General features: G+C 38.9%; 1 protein-coding gene across 3 annotated transcripts in view; it reads left to right on the forward strand.

Moving 5' to 3' along the window:
• The window catches only part of LOC108717348 (colorectal mutant cancer protein), a 210,800-nt gene that overhangs the window by 70,219 nt on the left and 119,987 nt on the right, over positions 1-20,594 (forward strand). The window contains exon 1 of one of the 3 annotated variants that reach the window (XM_018264355.2): positions 13,224-13,607. The exons of the other annotated variants lie outside the window; for them this stretch is intronic. Coding sequence (XP_018119844.1) covers positions 13,596-13,607 — 12 coding nt within the window. The 5' untranslated portion in view covers positions 13,224-13,595. Of the gene's footprint in view, positions 1-13,223; positions 13,608-20,594 lie in introns of those variants that run through there. 3 annotated transcript variants of the gene reach the window in all.

A 20,594-nucleotide genomic window follows, 5' to 3' on the forward strand; every position in this document is an offset into this window, starting at 1 on the left:
TCTTAGTGACAAATTCCATAGGTCAAAACGAAGTAGCTTTACCAGGTACAGAGAGATAGATGCAGTGCATGCTTACAGATACTTGTCTGCAGGAATACTGACTATGGGAGGGGTGGCTACCTGGGCGGAACCAAACTACAGGGGAGAGAGAGGAACAAACTAGCTACAGGCAAACTTAGCTGATGAACATCATAACACATGCATGTGGGACACAACACTCCCCGCCTGAAATCTTTAGATTTCATTAATATTATAGCAACATTAGTCTAATGTTAAGTTCATAGCTCAACAAATTAGTCCTTTAGAAACCTGGAAAAGAAACAAACAACAATAAACATAGCAATTATGTGTGCTTGAAGAAGTCTCAGTAGGTTCTCTTGACAGAAGTTCTTGTAACACAACAAAGAACAACCCATCTTCAAGTCAGGGAGGCCACAATATGTCAAACCTCAGCTGACTCACAATTGTAATCCAAGAGATAATAGTTTCAGGAGTCTCAGATCTTGCTTTGACATGGATTATAGATGACCATGTAGAGAATCGCTGGAAGTGGTGTGATCCAAAGGTTTTCTTCTGATGTATGGTAGTGTAAAGAGTGATACTTGCAGGTCTGATTTCCTTGTCAACTTCGGAATCCACTAAGTTGAAATTATCAGTAGGGCTGGACTCGGATTGATCACATAAGAAATCTGGGGGCAATAGACAGTTTGACCTTGCAAGTTCATTTGCTGGTAATGCTCTAGTGCCATGGTCTGCTGGGTTCTGATCAGTTGAAATGTAGTGGCATTGTTGTGGTGTGGAGAACTTTTGGATACGTTCTACTCTGTTGCTGACATACACGTAGAACGGTCTGGTTTGGTTGTGTATGTACCTGAGCACAACCTTGCTGTCAGTATAGAAGTCAAAGGAATCAATCACAGTGTCCATTTCACTCTTTATGGTTTCTGCCATTTCTACAGCTAACACAGCTGCACAGAGTTCAAGCCTTGGAACAGTGTGTCCTGACTTTGGGGTTAGCTTAGTTTTGCCAAGGAGAAATCCCACAGCAGGTCTTTTATCAAGTCCAGAAAGACGAAGGTAGGCTACAACTGCAATCGCCTCAACAGATGCATCTGAAAGGATGTGAATTTCCTTTCTTCTAGCAGAAGCTAGGGAGATGGATGTGTAGCAGCGTAGGATTTGGAGACTTTGTAGTGCCTTTAAGGAATTCTTCCATGTTTTCCATGCTTTCAGCTTATTGTCAGGTAGTGGAGTATCCCAGTCTACCTTCTCCAAAGTGAGTTGCCTCAACAGAAACTTCCCTCTAATTGTCACTGGAGCTACAAATCCCAAAGGGTCGTAGATACTGTTGACTACTGACAAAACTCCCCTTTTGGTGAAGAGCTTATCGCAGGTTGGCACTTGAAAGGTGAATGTATCTTGCTTGATATCCCAGAGCAAGCCGAGACTGCGCTGCATGGGAATGTCTTCAGAGCCTAAGTCAAGATTCTTTAGGTTAGTGGCGCAGTCATCTTTGTCAAAGGCCTTCATTACCTTGTCGCTGTAGGAGGTAATCTTGTGGAGTCTGAATCGGATAAGCACTCCTATAAGGTTATTGTTCAAGTTAGGCCCGGTAAGGAGAACATTGTTCAAACTGACTCCTTGATATTGAGCACTCGAGTCAAATAATACTCTAATTTGACTAGGTTTGCTGGGATGGTACACACCAAAGGATGGAAGATACCAGCATTCTTCACCCTTCTTCAATGGTGGAGCAGGTTCAGCGTGATCATTTTCTAAAACCTTCTGCATAAAGGATACAAAATGTTTCTTCATCTCTGGTTTCCTCTCAAAGGAACGTTTCAATGAAGCAAATCTGGAAACTGCCTGCTGACGGTTGTTTGGCAGTCTCTCTCTAGGTGTACGAAAGGGTAGAGGGGCTACCCAACTGTTTTCTTGGTTTTGAGTGAATTCCTTATCCATGATCTTGAGAAACTCCTTGTCTTCAATGGCCAGTGCTGGTTTTTCATCATTACAAGTTGAAATGAATACTGTGTCACCAATGCAATCCTCCTGGTGATTAAAGGTGGATTTACTGACACTGGTGATGGATTGCCAGTCTCTGGTGCTGTTGAATCTCTCCTTTACACAGTAATGATAAAGGACATGGTTCGGAAAGAGTTTTGCGTCCATTAGGTAGCACGTAAGTTTTGCAAGAAGAAATGTTGGTAGCTCTTTTTGTTCTGTTTATACACACATTGCCAATGATAACCCAACCAAGATCAAGGCGCTGGGCATACGGAGCGTCATGGGAACCATTTATTTGCTTGCGTGCTTTATGCACCCTTAGAATGTCTCTGCCGAGCAAAAGAAGAATTTCTGCATTTTTATCAAGTGGTGGTATGTGTTCAGCTATAGCTCTTAAGTGTGCATGATGGAAGGCAGCTTCAGGAGTAGGGATCTCTTCTCTGTGGGAAGGAATCTGGTCGCATTCAACAAGGGTAGGCAGTGGCAGTTCTATAGTACCATCAAGAGAAGCTACCATGAATCCATTAGCTCTTCTTCCGGACACTTCTGTAACACCTCCACATGTGCCAAGTGTATATGGTAGGGAATTTCCTTTAACCCTGAAGTAGTCAAAGAATTCTGACTTGGCAAGTGAGTGGTTGCTCTGATCATCCAGAATTGTATATAGTTTCATGGCTCTTTCAGGCTGTCCGTTGGGATACACTCTGACTAGGCATATTTTTGCACAAGACCTTTCGCAAAGATCTTCTCCGCAAACCTCAGTGCATGTAGAAAATATTGAAGTAGAGTCTGCTGTCTGATTTGCATTCTCCCCGCCATGATTTGTGGCAGGATCAGAATCTGCAGAAGAAGAGGTATGCTGAAGAGGATGGAGTGCTTGTACATGGGTATTGCTTCCACAATCGTTACATTTGATTCTAGCTTTACAATCTTTTGCAAGATGTTCTGTTGAAGCACAACACTTAAAGCAAATCCCAAGTTTCTTTAAAATTTCTTTGCGTTCTTGCAATGGTTTTTTTCGGAACCCGTGGCAATTCTTAAGAGCATGTGGTTTCTTATGAATTGGGCATTGGCGATTGGGATTTTCTGTATTTTCTACTTCTCTGCTCTTTTCAGGGTTAGCAACAGGATCAGGTAGCACATTAGTCTTTTTAACCAACATGGGGCCCCTATGACTCCTGTGTTTATTCAGAGCAAATTTGTCTTTAGCGAAATTTGGACTCGAGATGTTTGACTCATTGAAAAGGAAGCTTGGATCATTCTTGGTTTCTGCAATGTTCTTGACAAAGTCACAGAAATAGAAAAATGGTGGAAAAGAAACTTGTTTCTCTTTCTTGTACTTTGAACCCATGGTTGCCCACTTCTCCTGTATTCCATACGGCAGTTTTGCCACAATTGGATTCACACCATGGGCTGTGTCAAGATAGCTAAGGCCTGGGAGGTGAGGATCTGCCTTAGCGAGCTGTAGTTCAAGCAAAAGATCACTCAGTTCCTGAAATTTCTGATTATCCTTACCGGATATCTTGGGAAAGTCTTTCAATCTTTTAAGCAGAGCATCTTCTACAGCTTCTGGACTACCATAACTCTGGTCTAGGCGTTCCCAAGCTGCACGTAGACCTGCAGACGGATTGTCAACATGAACAGCCTTCAGTCGCTTCACACGTTCTCTTGACTGGGGGCCTAGCCACTTTATTAACATGTCAAATTCTTCACCAGGAGGTATTCCCAGGTCATTTATGGCAGCCTTAAAGGTAGACTTCCATCCTCTATAATTTTCAGGGTGGTCATCGAAGCTTGTGAGGCCAGTGCTTGTGAGCTCACGGCGAACCATGTATCTAGCGAGATCTGACACATCGGCACATGGTGGCCTAGGAAAGTATGGATTTGCATGAGGGTTCGAGTCAGAAACAGGTTGGAAGTTCGTTGCTATAGCAGGATGTGATTCAGAAGAAATGTTGTAATCAGCAAGCATATTGGTAACCTGAAAAGGTGATGGTAGCTTGGTTTGGATGTTGACCCCTGGGTTGACAGACTGATACTTAGTAGTCTGAGACTTGTGAGGCAAGGTACAGCTTGAGGGCCCATCTTGATGGGCAAAGGGACCAGAGGGTTTAGAGTCTTGCGTGGTCACAATACGTTCAGAAGGCTGATGTCTTAAAGGAGTGTCTGTGTCATCAGGAGCCTCAGAAGTGGCAGAGAAATTGCTGTTCTGGTTAAGGACATAGTTCTTAGTGCGCTCCATGGGATCCTCTGAATTTGCCATACTGACACTGTCTAAATCACTTCCAACAGCTTGTTCCAAAACTCTTAATTTCGCTTCAGCTGTAGCTTGCTCACATTTTCTGTCTAAGGCTTCAATTTCAGCTTTCTTGCGGGCAGCTTCTACCTCCATTTCTGCTTTCTTGTCTGCGAAGGCTGCTCGCACCTTGGCAGCCTCTAACTCTGCACGAGCCTTTATAAGTTCACTAAGCGTGGAACTTCTTGAGTGGGATGATCTTGAAGATCTCTTAGTGTGTCTAGTAGATGTGGAGGGATGAGATGCAGTTTCTTGCAGCTGTGTAATTCTTGCCTCTACATTAGCTTTAGTTTCAGACACCTTTTTACTTCTCTCCTGGTTCAGATATCCAAACCTTTTTAGTTCTTCTAAAGATTCTTCTGTGTTAGTGCTCTTTAGGAATAACATGTACTTAGTGCAGAGCCTTTGGTAGCTTTCATATGCAGACTTGAAGTGTAAGAGAGTGCCCTCTAGTTGCAGTACTCTCTGGCTAGGCTGTGTGACTTCAGACATGTAATGCACAGTCCTCTCCCAGAGGTGTGTTAGATCAACTGAGAACTCTTCCATAGTAACTTCAAAGTTTTCTTTGGATTTCCAAGAAAGTTTAGTTATACGTTTGGGTCTGACACTTGCTTCTGTCAGTATATCTGTATTTTCCTCTTGCAGCAGATTGTCAGGCATTTGCTGATCCTCAGTGTTTTCTGCTTGGCTCAGAGGGAAGACTTGTTCAGCCATGAGTGTCAGGTTACAGGGAGTTGGCTGTGTGTGAGTTGATACAAAGTAACAGTTTGCAGAAGGAGGGAACAGGAGAGATGTTCTGCAGGGAGAAATGCTGCCTCTCTTTAGCTTCACAGTGCAGGCTGATGAGCAGTATTCACAATACACAGTTTATAATGCAGACACACAGTTTATATTCTCACTGGCCTCCTCACAGATTACTGCAGTGTAGCTGGAGTAGTTCTGACTGAGATGCAGTGTAAGTTCTGTAATATGCTGTTCGCAATGTACTGAGATCTGTAATGTGACTAGCAGGGCTCTCAGGCTGCTGAATATCACAGTGATGACTGTATGGTCTTCTATTCGTTTTGACTATTCTGTTTCAGCTGCTGTAGCTATGTAATTACTGATCCCTAGACTATCCCAAGTCCCAGTGGAATGGCAATAACTTACATAAGGGCAGTATCCACAGATAGGCGACTCAATGGAAGACACAGATGAAGATTTCGAAGAGGTTTAATCTTGCAGTGTAAATCTTAGTGACAAATTCCATAGGTCAAAACGAAGTAGCTTTACCAGGTACAGAGAGATAGATGCAGTGCATGCTTACAGATACTTGTCTGCAGGAATACTGACTATGGGAGGGGTGGCTACCTGGGCGGAACCAAACTACAGGGGAGAGAGAGGAACAAACTAGCTACAGGCAAACTTAGCTGATGAACATCATAACACATGCATGTGGGACACAACATATCTGGACTCTATCCAAATGAGGGAAACATACAGCTCTGATGGGGGCTATCAGGCATATGAAGTATGTCACATTCCTGGAAGAACTTGTCTTATATTAAGAGGAGCTTGGCATTCAGCGATGTGTTGCTGGTCGATTAAAGTGCTTCTTTCTTCTTCTTTTTTTTTAAACTCAGAATCTGCCAGCATAGATGAAACTGTTCTCTGATATGGAAGTCATGAATACATTCACAACCTGTGCAGAGATATTTGGCCATCTCCTCTCTTCAAAATGGGATCATGGATTGACCTGGCAATCATGAGCTTTGAAGATTGCACAGTTTTGTTTTTTTTTACCTTTTCTAAACAATCCCGATTGAAGCATGCTTGGAGCCATTGATAATAAAGCCCTGCTTTAGCTTATATACTGCATAAGAAATGTGTATAGCCATACAGCATTAACAGTTTGAGAGCCAGACTGGTTAAATGAATAATTTGGCTAAGTACTTGTTAACTGTTTGAAGCAGATCTGTTGTTTGTGTTCTTTTACAGCAGCCAGAATCCATGAAATTAATGTATTTCCATTTTGTTAGGAGAGATCACTTGTGCTGGTTATCCTATGAGACTTCTAACTTTTAATATATGTTATTCTTAAAATACACAAAAATAAAATTAAATCAACCTGGACAGGTTTTCAGGTGGGGGGGGGGGGTTGTACACCTGGGGGCAGTTTAGTTGGTTGTTAAAAATATCCCTGTTCTTATCTGCATTCCCTTTAAACTCCACCACCCACAATGTTCATAGCAGTTTATTTTCCTTGACTGATCCCGGTATGAAGCATGAAGATCCTCATTCATGTAATCGAGGCCCACATGCATTGTTTGAAAAATGTCTACCAAGTGACTGAACCTTATTGCCCTCTTTCTATGAAATAGTTTTTTCTTTTGATGATTCATTTCAGTTCAGTTTTCAGTTGTTACTTATATGAAAAAAAAAATCAACAGAGAAACTGTGTCTTCCACTAAAGCAACCCTCTTACTGTTCAGGTGATGTAGATTGAAATCTAGGTGCTGATTTCTAGTTTATGGCCGTAATGGAAGCCCATCCAATCCATAATGTGCGGCTTTCGTATTAAGTAAGTGCACTTAATCTAATTCTTTCTCAGATATATTTTCTGTAGGCAGCGAGGCTGTCATCTAAAAACTGCATTTTGGGACAGAGATTGACCTTGTTCGCTGCTTCCAGCCGAGGATGTGCTGCCCCAGTCTGACTGATTACCCCGCAAATGGCTTTGTGGAATGGCCATTCCAGGATTTTTATCAAGGAGGTGTGTGCAGAGACCCCATTAAACAGACTTCCATGGTTCAAGGAGAGAAGAGACAGTTTAAAAGAAACACAGAAGACTGAAAATACAGTCAGTGAAGGCTTAGTTACTTGATTTACTTTTTGAAGGCAACTAATGCTATACATAAATATAAATAAATGATGGTAATGATACACAACAAATGTTTGTTAGTAATCAAAATGTTCCATTAGCCTAAATGTCTAGGGTCTCTGTGCAGTTACCCTTGCTCAACAGCTTTTTCATACCCTCTCCCAAGCCCCAGATGCTTTTCCTGGGTTCATAATCTATAATATAGTTTTAGATGCTACATGAAAATGTTTTTCTTTTATCACAGGTTTAATGGTACATGCAGTGTCTGTATCACGTTCCTCACAGGTCACTGAGAGAACATGGGTTAATCATAACACAGCATTGTATGCAGGGCCGAGGGACACTGCTTCATCTATCCCGTTACAAAACAGTGTAGGCACACTATACAGAAAGGCTTATGATTTAAGAAACCTCATGCAAGGGATTTATTTCCTGGCTCCCAAAGCAGTCCTCTATCACTCCAGATACTGTCATGGCAAAAGAGGATTTTAAAGCCTTTCTCTTTCTCAAAAACGGTTGAAAAATATAGGTTGCAATAGAGTAAAGAAGTGCATTTTTAAAATTAAAGGGCTTCCGGGATACTTTACTTTAAGGTGAACTTTTAAAATTATGTAGACAACAGTTTAATAAGATGATTTGCCATTAATCTTCATATTGTTGCGATTATTTAAAAAATATATATATATTTTGCTTCATCTTTCATCTTTTGAATTTCATCTGCCTTCTGATGCCAGGGCATCATTACTCTAGTAACCAGGCAGCAGTTTGGAATAGAAATGATAATAAATAAATCATACCATTTAAAATGTTGCTTAGCCTAGTTCTCTATAATGTTACACATTTTAAGCTACAGGTGAACTTACTCTTTAAAGCAGGGTGTCCATGTCATGTGATGCTGGATAACTGAATATGGCATTTTTTTTGTTCACAGATGATGTCATTTTTAAAATGTTTTTCATCTAAACATGTTAATTAGGTTTCAGATCCGAATAAGTAATTTCTGAAATGTTTTGTAAAGTATGATATTTGACCAAATCCAAAGTTTATGGATTAGGTCCATTGCTAATCAGACTGATGCAGGAGGCAGGAATGTTCCTGCACATTAGAGCTAACATTCAATAGTGTATTTGATTTACAGCTGAACATGTTTATTGACTGACTCATTCTATGAGTTACCCACTTACAGTACAGCAATCAGTCACCCAATATAATTAGCCATATAAAGGCTTTAATTATGTATCTAGCAAGGTAGTAGTATTGCGCTTGCATTTGTAGTCAATATTGTGTTATTAGCAGTAATGTGTTATGTAAACCTATTTTAATACTGCCGTTGAAGTGTATTTATTTACTATTTACTATTTATATTTTGTGTACCTGCCAATATTTTATGATTGGAGGCATGAAGATTAACAACATTTGGTTAACAGTTTGCTAAAGGGTCCACGTGGAACCCTTGAATTACCATGGAATGGCAGTAGCTTCAGGGTTCCCTACCACCCATGCATGCTCTTGAGTGCTATTCATTTTTTATGCTTCCTGTGAGTCAAATGCAAGTTGCTAGTAGCAAGTTCCTCTTGTCGCACGTACACTATTGGATCATTTTCCCCAAGGACATTTCTGTTATTTCAACAGTCACTTGTGCCTTGGTTTTAAAGGAGAAGGAAAGCTACCAGGGCAGTTTATTGCCAATAGATAAGCCACAACAGTTCAAGCTAGAAAGCCATTTTTTATTCATACCTGAATAAACCGCTCTAGACACTGTACCTGTTTGTTTAGGATAGCAGCTGCCATATTAGCTTGCTGTGACATCACTTCCTGCCTGAGTCTCTCCTTGCTTGCTCATAGCTCTGAACTCAAATTACAGCAGGGAGGGGAGGAGGGGGAGATGAGCAAACTGAGCATGCTCAAGCCCTAGCCCTGGAGGTTGAAGCTGAAAGAAGGAAGTCTGATACAGAAGCCCCTGTGTACCCAATAGAAGGAAAGAAATGTGGTGTTTTTTTTGACAGAGGACTCTGAGCAGCATTACTTTGAGGGTTTACTAGTGTATTCATAAAGACCTTTCTGATAAAGCTTACTTAATTTTAACTAAGGATGCACTGAATACACTATTTTGGATTCGGCCGAACCCCCGAATCCTTCGCGAAAGATTAAGCCCAAATACTGAGCCGTTTCGAATCCTAATTTGCATATGCAAATTAGGAGGGGGAAGGGAAAAAATGTTACTTCCTTGTTTTGTGACAAAAAAATCATGCATATGCAAATTAGGATTCAGTTCGGCCGGGCAGAAGGATTCGGCCGAGTCCGAATCCTGCTGAAAAAGGCAGAATCCTGCCCGAATCCCAAACCGAATTCTGTATTCGATGCATCCCTAGTTTTAACCTTTCCTTCTCCTTTAAGAAAATGTTCAGGTTTTAAACCAGTTTGTCTTTAGAAGAACCATTAGAAGATTGTATTTCATTGCTGGTCTCTTTGAGAGATGAAAAGGGAATATCCATGTAAATGCAGGTTGCAATTAGAGGGTATTCTACATAATAATAGGAGATTTCTCCTTATCAGATTTGCCCAAGAAATTATTCTTTCCCCTGAGTCCTTGGCGCCACCCAAGATTGATTAATTGATTTGCTATAAACCATCCTAGGAAGGAAACTGAGACCCTGAATAGCCTTGTCAGAGCTTTCCCAGGCATAGTTAATTTTCGCACATTAATAGCAGTAAGAAATGTTGATGTCACAATGTCTATATGTGTCATTTAGTGTGAAAATCATAGCATTCAGGACCAAAACCACTAAACCGTCACACTCGTTAGTGCCCCTACAGTGAATAAATTAAGGCTAAGACTGTAGTTCATCTGCAGTGTCAAAAAAGTACAACAAATGCAAAAAAAATTCAATGATTCATTTACAAGAGTTTTAAAAGGGCATGAACCTTCCTAAAATTACTACTGTGTGAGAGTAGATACTGTATGTAATTGTCTTTTGTTTTGTTTTCTTTAGTTGTGTTAGTAAAACCTCCCATTGCTTGTTCTGCATGATGCATATTGCTGGCAACAACTCCTCTCATTACACATGCAGAAAGTGTTCTTCAATCAGAATGCTTTTCTCTCTGTGCTGCCTTATTTACTGCAAATTCTTGAAGTTATGTATTTCCTAGAAACTCTGAATTGTATTTAAGGGTTGGTGTATGGATTAAACAATATTCATGTTCACATGGAAAACATTCAGAGCACTTTAAAAAGCAGTTGGAGTTGGACTGGTGGCAGTGGTATAAAAGTCAACTTTTTATAAAAAGAGAATATATTCACACAGTTCTTTACTTAAGTTTGCACAAGAAAATATAACTGTTAGTAAAAAGTCCCAAAATATAACTTATGTGCTGTTTGTAAGCTCCCCCGGCAGAGATGAGATCCCTTATTGCTTTTTACTAATATGCGATTTAGCCCATAGGAATGTGATTTCTTGTATGTAAAATGGTCGGATGCAGAAAAAGCAAGGCTGTTAGTTGAAGTGCAGGCTGGCAGAACCTGAAGGCAAGCTCTTCTGGTATATGATATTACTAGCTGATTAAATGATATAATATCCACATATAACCATCACTTTGATAAGGAACAAGGCAATCTACCACCATATAAATACATGGACATTAAACAAACTAAAGTAACAAAAACAATAAAATTGTAGCCTCAAAGACTAATAGTTTTTTGGCTGCTGGGGCCAGCAACACCCATTTGAAAGCTGGAAAGAGTCAAAAAAGGAAAGCAAATAAAAACTGTAAAAAACTGAAACCAATTGCAATGTTGCTAAGAATTGGTTATTCTATAACCTACTAAAAGTTAACTTAAAGGTGAACTACCCCTTTAAGTCTCAAAAGAAATTACAATGAAAACAATTACAGTGAAAACTATTGTCCGATTAATTTTTAAAAAATCATTGAATATGGATAATGGAGTTCCTAATAACTTGCTGCCAATTTTGTTCATTAGAAATTATGTCTCGGAAAATTTGGTAGTTTCAGACTGCCTCAATAATTTTGTGTGAAATTCAAGACCATAAATTACGCTCTTTCATTCTTCTGGTGGCATGTTTTATATGAAGGAAATGCCATAGCACACAAATCATGTTTTCTTATGAGCTGCACTCAGCGTAAAAAGCCTTTTCCTTTTCTTGACATTCTTTGAACAGCAGTTGTGCCAAGGAAGAAGAAAGTAAACCGGGAAATACCAGGAATGCTGCTTTGTCCGGAGTTACTATTGTAGGATTTTTCTTGACCTGTAGCCAGATTTAACATTCCAGACAACAGCTCATGCTAACACCCTGTATGAAAAAGTATGGGGTCCGGACTGTTTCATCAGTAGCCTCTTGGACTTCTGCTTAAATCTCATGCCTCACAGGGAGGAGATCAGTAGCTTCTTGAACTCCTGCTTAAATGGTTTGCCCCACAGGGAGATTAGTAGCTTCTTGAGCTTCTGCTTAGGTTAATGGCAGATGAAGAGATTTGTCGGGCAAAATAAAGTCTGCTCTACACGCAAGCCACAAATCTCCTGAAATGTGTCAGGGTGAATCGCCGATAGCAAAACATATGAAATGCATAACATCCAGAAAATGTAGGGGAAGGAAGTTTCTGGCATTCCTGTGTTTCATCACAGCTGATTTCACCTAACACCAATTCTTAAGTATTTTCAGGAGATTGGTAGTTCATGGATAGCCAAAATCTCCTCTAGGGGACAAATTTCCCGGTGTACTATCACCCTAAAGTCATATGTCCCACAAAATGATCAGTAGCATCTACATCTGCTTAAAAATGGGTTAACATAGTAAAATACACTCATTTGGTTAAGTCCAATAGGCTGGGCCACCTATGGAGACCCAAATGATATCTGCTCAATTTTCAGCTGCCTGTTTGATCTCTCAGTGTAGTGACATCGATCTATTGTAAAGAAGCAAGGGTTGTTTTGATATCAGTTTGAATTTATGCTATAGTAGATATTCTCAATTGCAAGGTACTATCTTATTATCACAGAGAAAAAGGAAATCTGTAAGATGAACATTGTGTTTCACTAAGACTCTATGGAAAATGGCAATACTATTTTCCATTGCTTTCTAGATAATGGGTTTTGGGATAACCATACTTGTTAGGTGAAGCTGATGTAAAGTTGGACCCTACAGGAGAACAACTGAATGGGGACATTTATATGCTGAGACATATAGGGGCCCATTTTTTAAACCTTCAGTTTATCTGCTCTAGTTTTTAAAGGGGGAAACTTGAATATTATGAGGGAAAAAATGGAATTTTAAACCCCAAATCCAATAAAAATCCGAAAATACTCTATCTCAAAACTGTCGAGGTCATGTAGAAGTCCCTGAAGTTGTTTCTTGACATTGTGATCTGCACTAGATAATCCTGTAAAATTGGGGTTTTCGTCCGATAATCTGATAAATTAGAGTTTTTGCAGCAACATTTCCATAAAGTCAAGTTTTGGAGCATAAATCGTACAATATGAATTGACGCACTAATTTTTGTGCCATTTTTGTGCCAACTTATTTTTTTTTTTTGCTCCAAAATTATCGATAAGTTCAATTCGTGGAAGGGAGGTCGCTCGACTTTGTTTAAAAAAAAAATAATTAAAAAACGAGTAATTAGAGTTTTAGCAAATAACCCCCATAATGTACACTATCAAGGGCATAGAAAATGACTGGGTCCTGAAGCACATCTACCTGATGATACTACAGATATTTTGCTACTGCACTAGTGCAAATTTTCCCAGCAGTATGTACAATATTTGATATTCCACAGTGCACACACTATCAAATGTGCCTAAACAATGTGTTTTGTTACGTACATACGCTGTTATAATTTAGGTAGCATATATGAAGTGTTAACATATTCTGCACCTTTGCCTGATACCCAGCCAAGTTGCGCTCAGACTGCCTTCACAGCCAGGGAATCGGACCTGACCACTTTGCAGGTATTCTGCGGGTACCCGACCCAGTGCAGGACTCTGTTATTATAAATTTTAACATTATTTGTAACTTCAAGCTGCATGCATACTGTCTTTGGTGTGTCTCTTGGTAATATTACATTTTCTCTGATAGAAAAAAGATGGCCAGTGCTGAGCTGACACTGTAAGTTGCTCTGCAGAAACCTGAAACTGATGACCCATGTGCCACAAGGACATATAGGCTGTTGGGTGGGAGAGTCTCGGATTTCCTTTTAGGAAGTCAACTGGAGGGCGTATCTGTTTTTCAAAAGTGTTTTCCTCTAGCTTCCCTAAAAAAGATATTGTATACTGCAGGAACCAGCTGAGCAACACCGTGCTCAATATCCTCTCATATTCAATGTCTGATGGGTGACTTAACAGGGAATCAAGGCAATGTCTTGAATTAACCTTGATGCAGGCAGAATCCTCCAGAGATTTAAGGAATATAGCTATAATACATGAAGCCAAAGGTAAGTAACACATCAGTGTATCTATAAGGGTTGTGGCCACACTCTGCCTGTGTTTTTTTAATTGTTGGGAAGCACCCAAATCCCGCTCACGATTTTTAGGCAAAATCTGGCTGTCATTGCTTTTGTCAGCTAACTAATGACAGGTTTCTGGACCAGCAGAGAATATGGCTTATGTGCTATGAGGTGCTAGTTCTTGACAGTTTACTAGAATCTTATACATGCCTTGTATAGTGATTTTATTTATTTTTTAATATGACCCTAAGTATTAGGATCCAGCATCCTCTTGGGATACCAACTCTTCTTTTGATACATACCCACCTGCAGGTCTGGAGTTCAACGTTTGATTCCAGGACACTGCAAGGAAGTTGTATTCTCTCCCTGTAGTTGCATGTGTGTAAATGCAATAGAGATCGTAGACTGTAAGCTTCACTAGGTCAGGGACTGATGTGAATGATAATGGTAATATGCAAAATGTTAGTTCAATTTAAATGAAGAAGAGTAAGTGTTTGTACCCTCTTGCAGTTTGTTTTACTATACAAATTACAAGCGTGGAATATATTTAGGAATATGATGACATTTGTTTTGAGATCTATACTTCAGTATGCTATGAGAGCCCTATATCAATTTATCTTTGCACTCAAACATACTGTTTTTGTCTCAGTATAAGACAGCAAGCTGCTCCCAAATCTGCTCCCTATGGGAGTTCCTGTCAGAGCCCTTCAAGGCAATGAAAGCGCCTGCAAGAGAGCAGAGGTCACTGTTAGTTAACCAAGAAGAAACATGAATCAAGAGCTGTAATAATTTGTTATTGTTTTCTGTATCTGGAATTGTAGCCAATTCAGACAAATGGCGCTGTCAGGCTGATTACATTATTATACTGGCACATGTTCTGTTCTAGACAGGGCTGTTTAAATCAAATGCTACTTTTGTCCTTTTGTACTTTTGCTGGAGATGAGTGTACCCTGGTGTTGTAAGTCCCTTAGCTGCAAAGTGGTTTAAATCTGCTCACAGATTGGTAATCAGTATTGTGGAGTTAATTACACTCAGTCCCCCTGCCTTTCTTTCAGTGGCTGGGCTTTAAGTTAATCTCTATCCATCATTCTGCTCTGCCTTTTACTGCAGACATTATTGATCAGCCTTCAAGTTACTGTACTTGATCCAATTAATTGGTGTATCGCTCTAGAGCCACACTGGGGGCACTGTTTGCTTTATGCAGCCCTTCTTTGTACATATATGGTTTACAGATTAAGTATATTGTATGTTGAAATGTCATTGAATGAAAAGGTGACAAAGAATGGTGACACACAGGTTACAAACACCCCCACCTCCAAATAGTATAGCGTGCTAAGTGCAGTGAACTGATTATATCTCTCTAATTCACAGATTTCCTGTTTGGAACTTGTTGAAATCATAATGTCTCAGGCAGGTTGAGGCTAATAACATTGACATGCTTTTGTTCATTGGCTTTTAGAGGGCTAGTTCTGCACAGGTCAGCATATACTAAGTATGTTCCTATTCAGAATTTACCAAGAAAGAATTATATTATAATAGAACATGTATTTCTTGGCTGTAGAGACTTTTTCATGGTGTTAGCTGAAACCTAGTTTGCTGCAGGGTCACAGCTCAGTAGGGGCTCCAGCAAATATGAAGACTTTTTAGAAAAAAGTCTTTATATAAACACCAGATATAAATAAAGGCTAATGAACACTTACCACCTAATAGGTTTTATTTAGCGATAAGACCTGTACCACCTTGGCTTGGTTTAAACAAATTACAGACATTGTGACCAGATTCAGACTGATATAGGTATCTGAAAAACATTTTACTTTCTACCAGAGTCCTGTTTAAATGTCTGCTTTTTACAAATCATTGGTTATATATTTTTAATGTAGTTGTACAGGGTGACTGCAATATGTTGGCGCTATATAAATACATGTTAATAATAATAAATAAAAAATTTCTCCCAAGGGTCACCATATGGAATTCAGAAATACCCCATGGAAGCAATGCAGACAGCAATCTTAGACATGTGTTCTTAGGTAATTGTGAGTGCTAAATAATGAATGATTGAGAGATTAGATATCTTATTAAAGCTTTTGCCTCATTATTACTGATATAAACCTTTGTGTATGAAAATATAAACAACCCAGTGGCTGCTTCAAACTAACTTTGCCTCCCATGTGTCTCACAAGGTCGGGAATTTGTAGCATTAATTATACATTTTTGGAGGTTTTATTTATATAACATAGTTATATATCGGATCAACCCGATATCACCCACCAAATTAATGGATCTCTACATGTATGGCCACCTTAACAGTCTGTCAGATATTGGTGCATCATGACCAAACATGAATGGTTTTAATGTTTGCCCTTCATTGATTCAATCTGTTGCAAAGAGTAATCTACATTTCCAGATTGGCCAGTAGAGAGAGAGAGAGAGAGAGTGTGTGTGTCTGGAAATATTGTGTGTCTGGATCTCTAAAATGATTAACCTTGAATCAACATAAATATATCTTTAAATCACACCAATTGCAATCAGACAATATAGTAGTATACCTCATAATTAAATCATCAGTAATATATTATCTGGATATGTGCTTTCAGACTTACTACATTGCAGGAAACACTGTTGAGGTAACCATAAAACAATTCATTACAATGTATTGATCTCTTGTAGCTTAGTATACTGTCAATATGACTATTGGATTTTTGTCTTCAGTTTATTGTCCTATAAATGTTAACAGTATTGAATATTCTTAGTAGTACAGAGGAGGAGGATTAGGAGGATTATTAAAGCAGTGTCTCGTTCATTTTTGGATTTTGTTTCATGAAAAATAGTTTTTTTTGCTAGTCAGTCCCAGCCATGGACTGTGCCCTTTATTTTTCCACCATAGGCCAATCTGAAACCCATTTAACTCTGTTCACATCAATATGTGGTGAAAGTAGGCCCTCAAAGTCAGGTTCTTTGGTGGGCCCTAGAAGGCTCAGTCCAACACGGTCTGCCTGCAAAGAGTTCTTCACCTTTAAATTATGTTTAAGTATGATACAGCAAGTCATATTCTAAGACAATTTGCAATCGATTTTCCTATTTTATTTGTGATTTTTTGTTTTTTTAGCTTTTTAATCAGCAAACAATCACAGTGAAACATGGCATGTATTGTATGTTTGTAAATGCACATTTTTCCTTTCCGCTAAATATCATTCAATTCAGATGTGTTTAGTGTTGGTTTGTAGTCGTTTGTGTAGTCATTTGTGACTTTCTAAATCCATGACAAAACTGATTGTGACCCCCACGACAAAATTAATATTCTTTTGCTTAAAGGAGAACGAAACCCTAAAAATGAATACGGCTAAAAATGTCCTTTTTTATATATACGGAACCCATTGCACCTGCCTAAATTTTCAGCTTGTCAATAGCAGCAATGATCCAGGACTTCAAACTTGTCACAGGGGGTCACCATCTTGGAAAGTGTCTGTGACACTCACATGCTCAGTGGGCTCTGAGCAACTGTTGAGACGCAAAACTTAGGGTTCATCGCAAATTATCAAGCAGAAAATGAGGTTGGCCTGTAATATGAGCTGATGTTACAAGGCTGATGATTAAATTCTGATGTTAGTTGCACTGGTTTCAGTGCTGCCATGTAGTAATTATCTGTACTAATTACTAATCAGCCTTATACTGTGACATTTCTATTCTATGTTTCCTGTATATTGTGTGTAGGTCCCTAAGCTCAGTAAGTGACAGCAGCACAGAGCACGTGCAGTCAATCAGCAGAAAATAATATGGGGAGCTACTGGGGCATCTTTGGAGACACAAATCTTTACTTCTAAAGGGCTGTGGTTACCTTGGTCTGGTACAGAAGCACAAAACATCATGTACAATATTTCTTATTACTTCTTAAGTTAAGAGTTAGTTCTCCTTTAAGGATATGCACACATTATTTTGTTAATTACTAGTACATGCAGCTTCTAACCTGTCTTCTAACTACATAGGTGATTTGTTGTATGTAAATACATCAGTCGTTACTCAATCATCAGAGCTTTGTTGCATAAACATGATTATATTGAGCTACCAAACATAGATTAGGTATTAAATGCTATTTGTTGTTTTGTGTTGGGTAGTAAGGAAATTCTAGCATAGCTATGTTTAAGGTGTAAAGGGATTTAAAGCAGTCTCTACTTGTTAGACCTCCTTAGCCTTACACAAAAAGGAGACTGTGGGAGCACTCCAAGGCCAACTGATGTAAAAGTACAACTGATATGCAAATTTGCCACAGCTCTTCTAAAAAGAAGTGGGATTCATTAATGCACATGGTTTGCTGTTTTATTAACAGTCCATTATCTGTGCAAATACATATCATTCCAAAACAGGGGTTTTTAGTTACAAGGTTATGATTATAAAATTGTTAAGCTACCACAATGCGTCACAGTAAATTCCATAATAATGTCCACAAAATAAAAATTGAATCAGCCCGTGACACAGCATGAATTTGTTGTTTACAACGGAAAGTAAAGAAAGAAAGGAGGCCCATTCTTAAATCTGTATCCAAATGTCCTAGTAGAACATACTTATGAATGTATTTATCAAAATGTGAACAGAGAGTTCACCACAGTTCACAGAAGGGGAAACTCTTAATGTTCTATAACAGTGATTAGAGCTAAGGAGTTCTCCTCTGGCCAACTATCTGATCACCCTTTGATAAATATGATTCTTTCTATGGATACAGCTTATAAGTGCCAAGGATAAGACACAAAAATGAAGCATTACTGTAAAAAAAACTTGCTACATCTATTTTCAGAAAATAGTTTCAGCCATCCTTAAAAATGATGACATTTGAGACCAACAAAAGGAATATTGATTGTCCAGCCAGTGTATTCCCAGCCTGTTTGTTTGCACCTACAGCTTTTAATATCATGTAGCTTAGGCCTTAAAAATTAAGGCTAATATATTAGTATAGGTACTAAATTGCACCGGTGTACCCATACCAATTCATAAAAGTTATAATCTCATTCGTTATGGCTATGGGTAACATCATCATTGGTGTAATTTAGCACCTTTATTAATAAATTTGCCTCATTGTTTCTAATCTCAGTACACCTAGAACATAAAAGGGTTACTATATTCATTTATATTTTAACATATTTTACATAGATGTTAACTGTTTTCAACTGTATAGGGAATATTTCAAGAACCAAACTGAATTGGGTTTATATGGCTCCATGTGGCTCTTTATATAAACATATAAATGTTAAATACTTCCAATATTCATGAATCCTTTTTGTTTCTGTACTTGTAATATATACTAAACACAGGATTGGTGTGGTTGTTATGTCAGTTTGTCCATAGCAACCAGCTATGGTGTCACAAGGCAAATAGTAGTGTCTGGATAACATCTAGGCTCATGCTGTTTAGTACTTGAAATCATGAATTATATTTCATTGTCTTATTCATTCTACTGGAGCGTCCATAATGCAAATGAATGCTTTATGCTGTCTGCACTCTGTGTTCTTCCAGTTAACCCATTCATTCATGCTGAGTGGATTTTCTCATTTATACATGGGCCATAACTAGCTCATATTTATTTAAAGTGAGCAGATGGCCGAGTGCATGTGCAGGTGTTCACTGTTATCTGTCTGGTTTACTGAAGCTGCTAAGTAGGTCAGTTTTAAGCATGGCAAATGCAACTGTCATCGTATTTGATCTGATAGTGATCTCTGACTCTGGCTTTCAGTAATGGAAGGAATATGGTGTGTGTGTATGTGTGTGGCTTCTAGCCAACCTTCCCCATTACACTGCCCACCTTTTACCCTCTGAAGGCAATCCATACTCTATTCTATTGCTGAAAGGAAAAGGTGGGTTCACATGGTATAAGTTTTCCTTTTCAGCATGAGATGTGAGAGCTTTTGGGAAAGTACAGGCAGTGACAGGACAGTCCCTTAGCTGGATTGATAGCCCACTGCTGCAAAATGCAAAGCAGATTCCAATAGACACACTCAGACTGTTAAATGGATAATCACTAATGCAATGTTCGCTGGTGGTGTGCAGAGATAATTACCAAAATTCAATATTAAATGATTGTCTACATGTATCAGACTGTCTAGAAATTGTGGTATAGTATTAATTAAAAGGGAATTGCATTTAGCATGTCCAGTCTCTACAATTATAATTGAATTCATAGGCTGCTTTACACATTGAAGGACATCAGTCATGGGTCCCAAGCTATTTTTGCTATTTCCTGTTGTTGTCGGCAAGAAATGTGCACTAGTGTGTTTCCAGGAGATCAATTACAGGTCTCTAGCTACTTGGGTTGCTTCCCTTTTCACCCATGGGAAGTTTTCATGGCAATCCCAAAGAGATGTGATTGCCGCCACAGTAATGATGATGTTTGATTTGAGTTGTTTGTTTGATACCACTGAAACAATTCATAGCAAATCCTTGACTGGTTGTCCTCTGCCCATCAGTTATTAAAAAAAAATACATTTACTCAGTTTAGCTTTAGTGCACACCAATTATACTAAACCATATTTGCTCAATAGAATAATAATACCTCTGACATGAGGGAAAAGTAAGGCCCGCTATGGAGACTCACCTATACCATTTTGTTTTATTGAACATTCACTGAGAAATAATGTGAATATAATAATATGAGAAATTGTATGAACCCACAGCTTTATAAAAATGAAGAGCTACAGCTTTAACGCTAGGGCTTAGTTTCATTTTAGGTGTAAATTGTAATGTATATTGTCAGGGCCTCTAAAACCCATTGGCTGCAAAATGCAGATATAAGGGTAAACCATACCCCCCCCCCCGACTGTGCTGTTTTTCTTGGGACCGTCTAGATTTTGACAGCTCAGCCTGCAGTCCTGGATTGTTACAGAAATGTCCCGAGTTTCTCTTTGATCTCCTGCACAGATGCCAGAAAAGATACAAAGTTTCTAAAACTTAATTAAACAAGAACCTTTTTGGCAGAGAGCTTAGAATACT

Source organism: Xenopus laevis, chromosome 1L, assembly GCF_017654675.1.
Source record: "Xenopus laevis strain J_2021 chromosome 1L, Xenopus_laevis_v10.1, whole genome shotgun sequence".
NCBI classification, from domain to species: Eukaryota; Metazoa; Chordata; class Amphibia; order Anura; family Pipidae; genus Xenopus; species Xenopus laevis.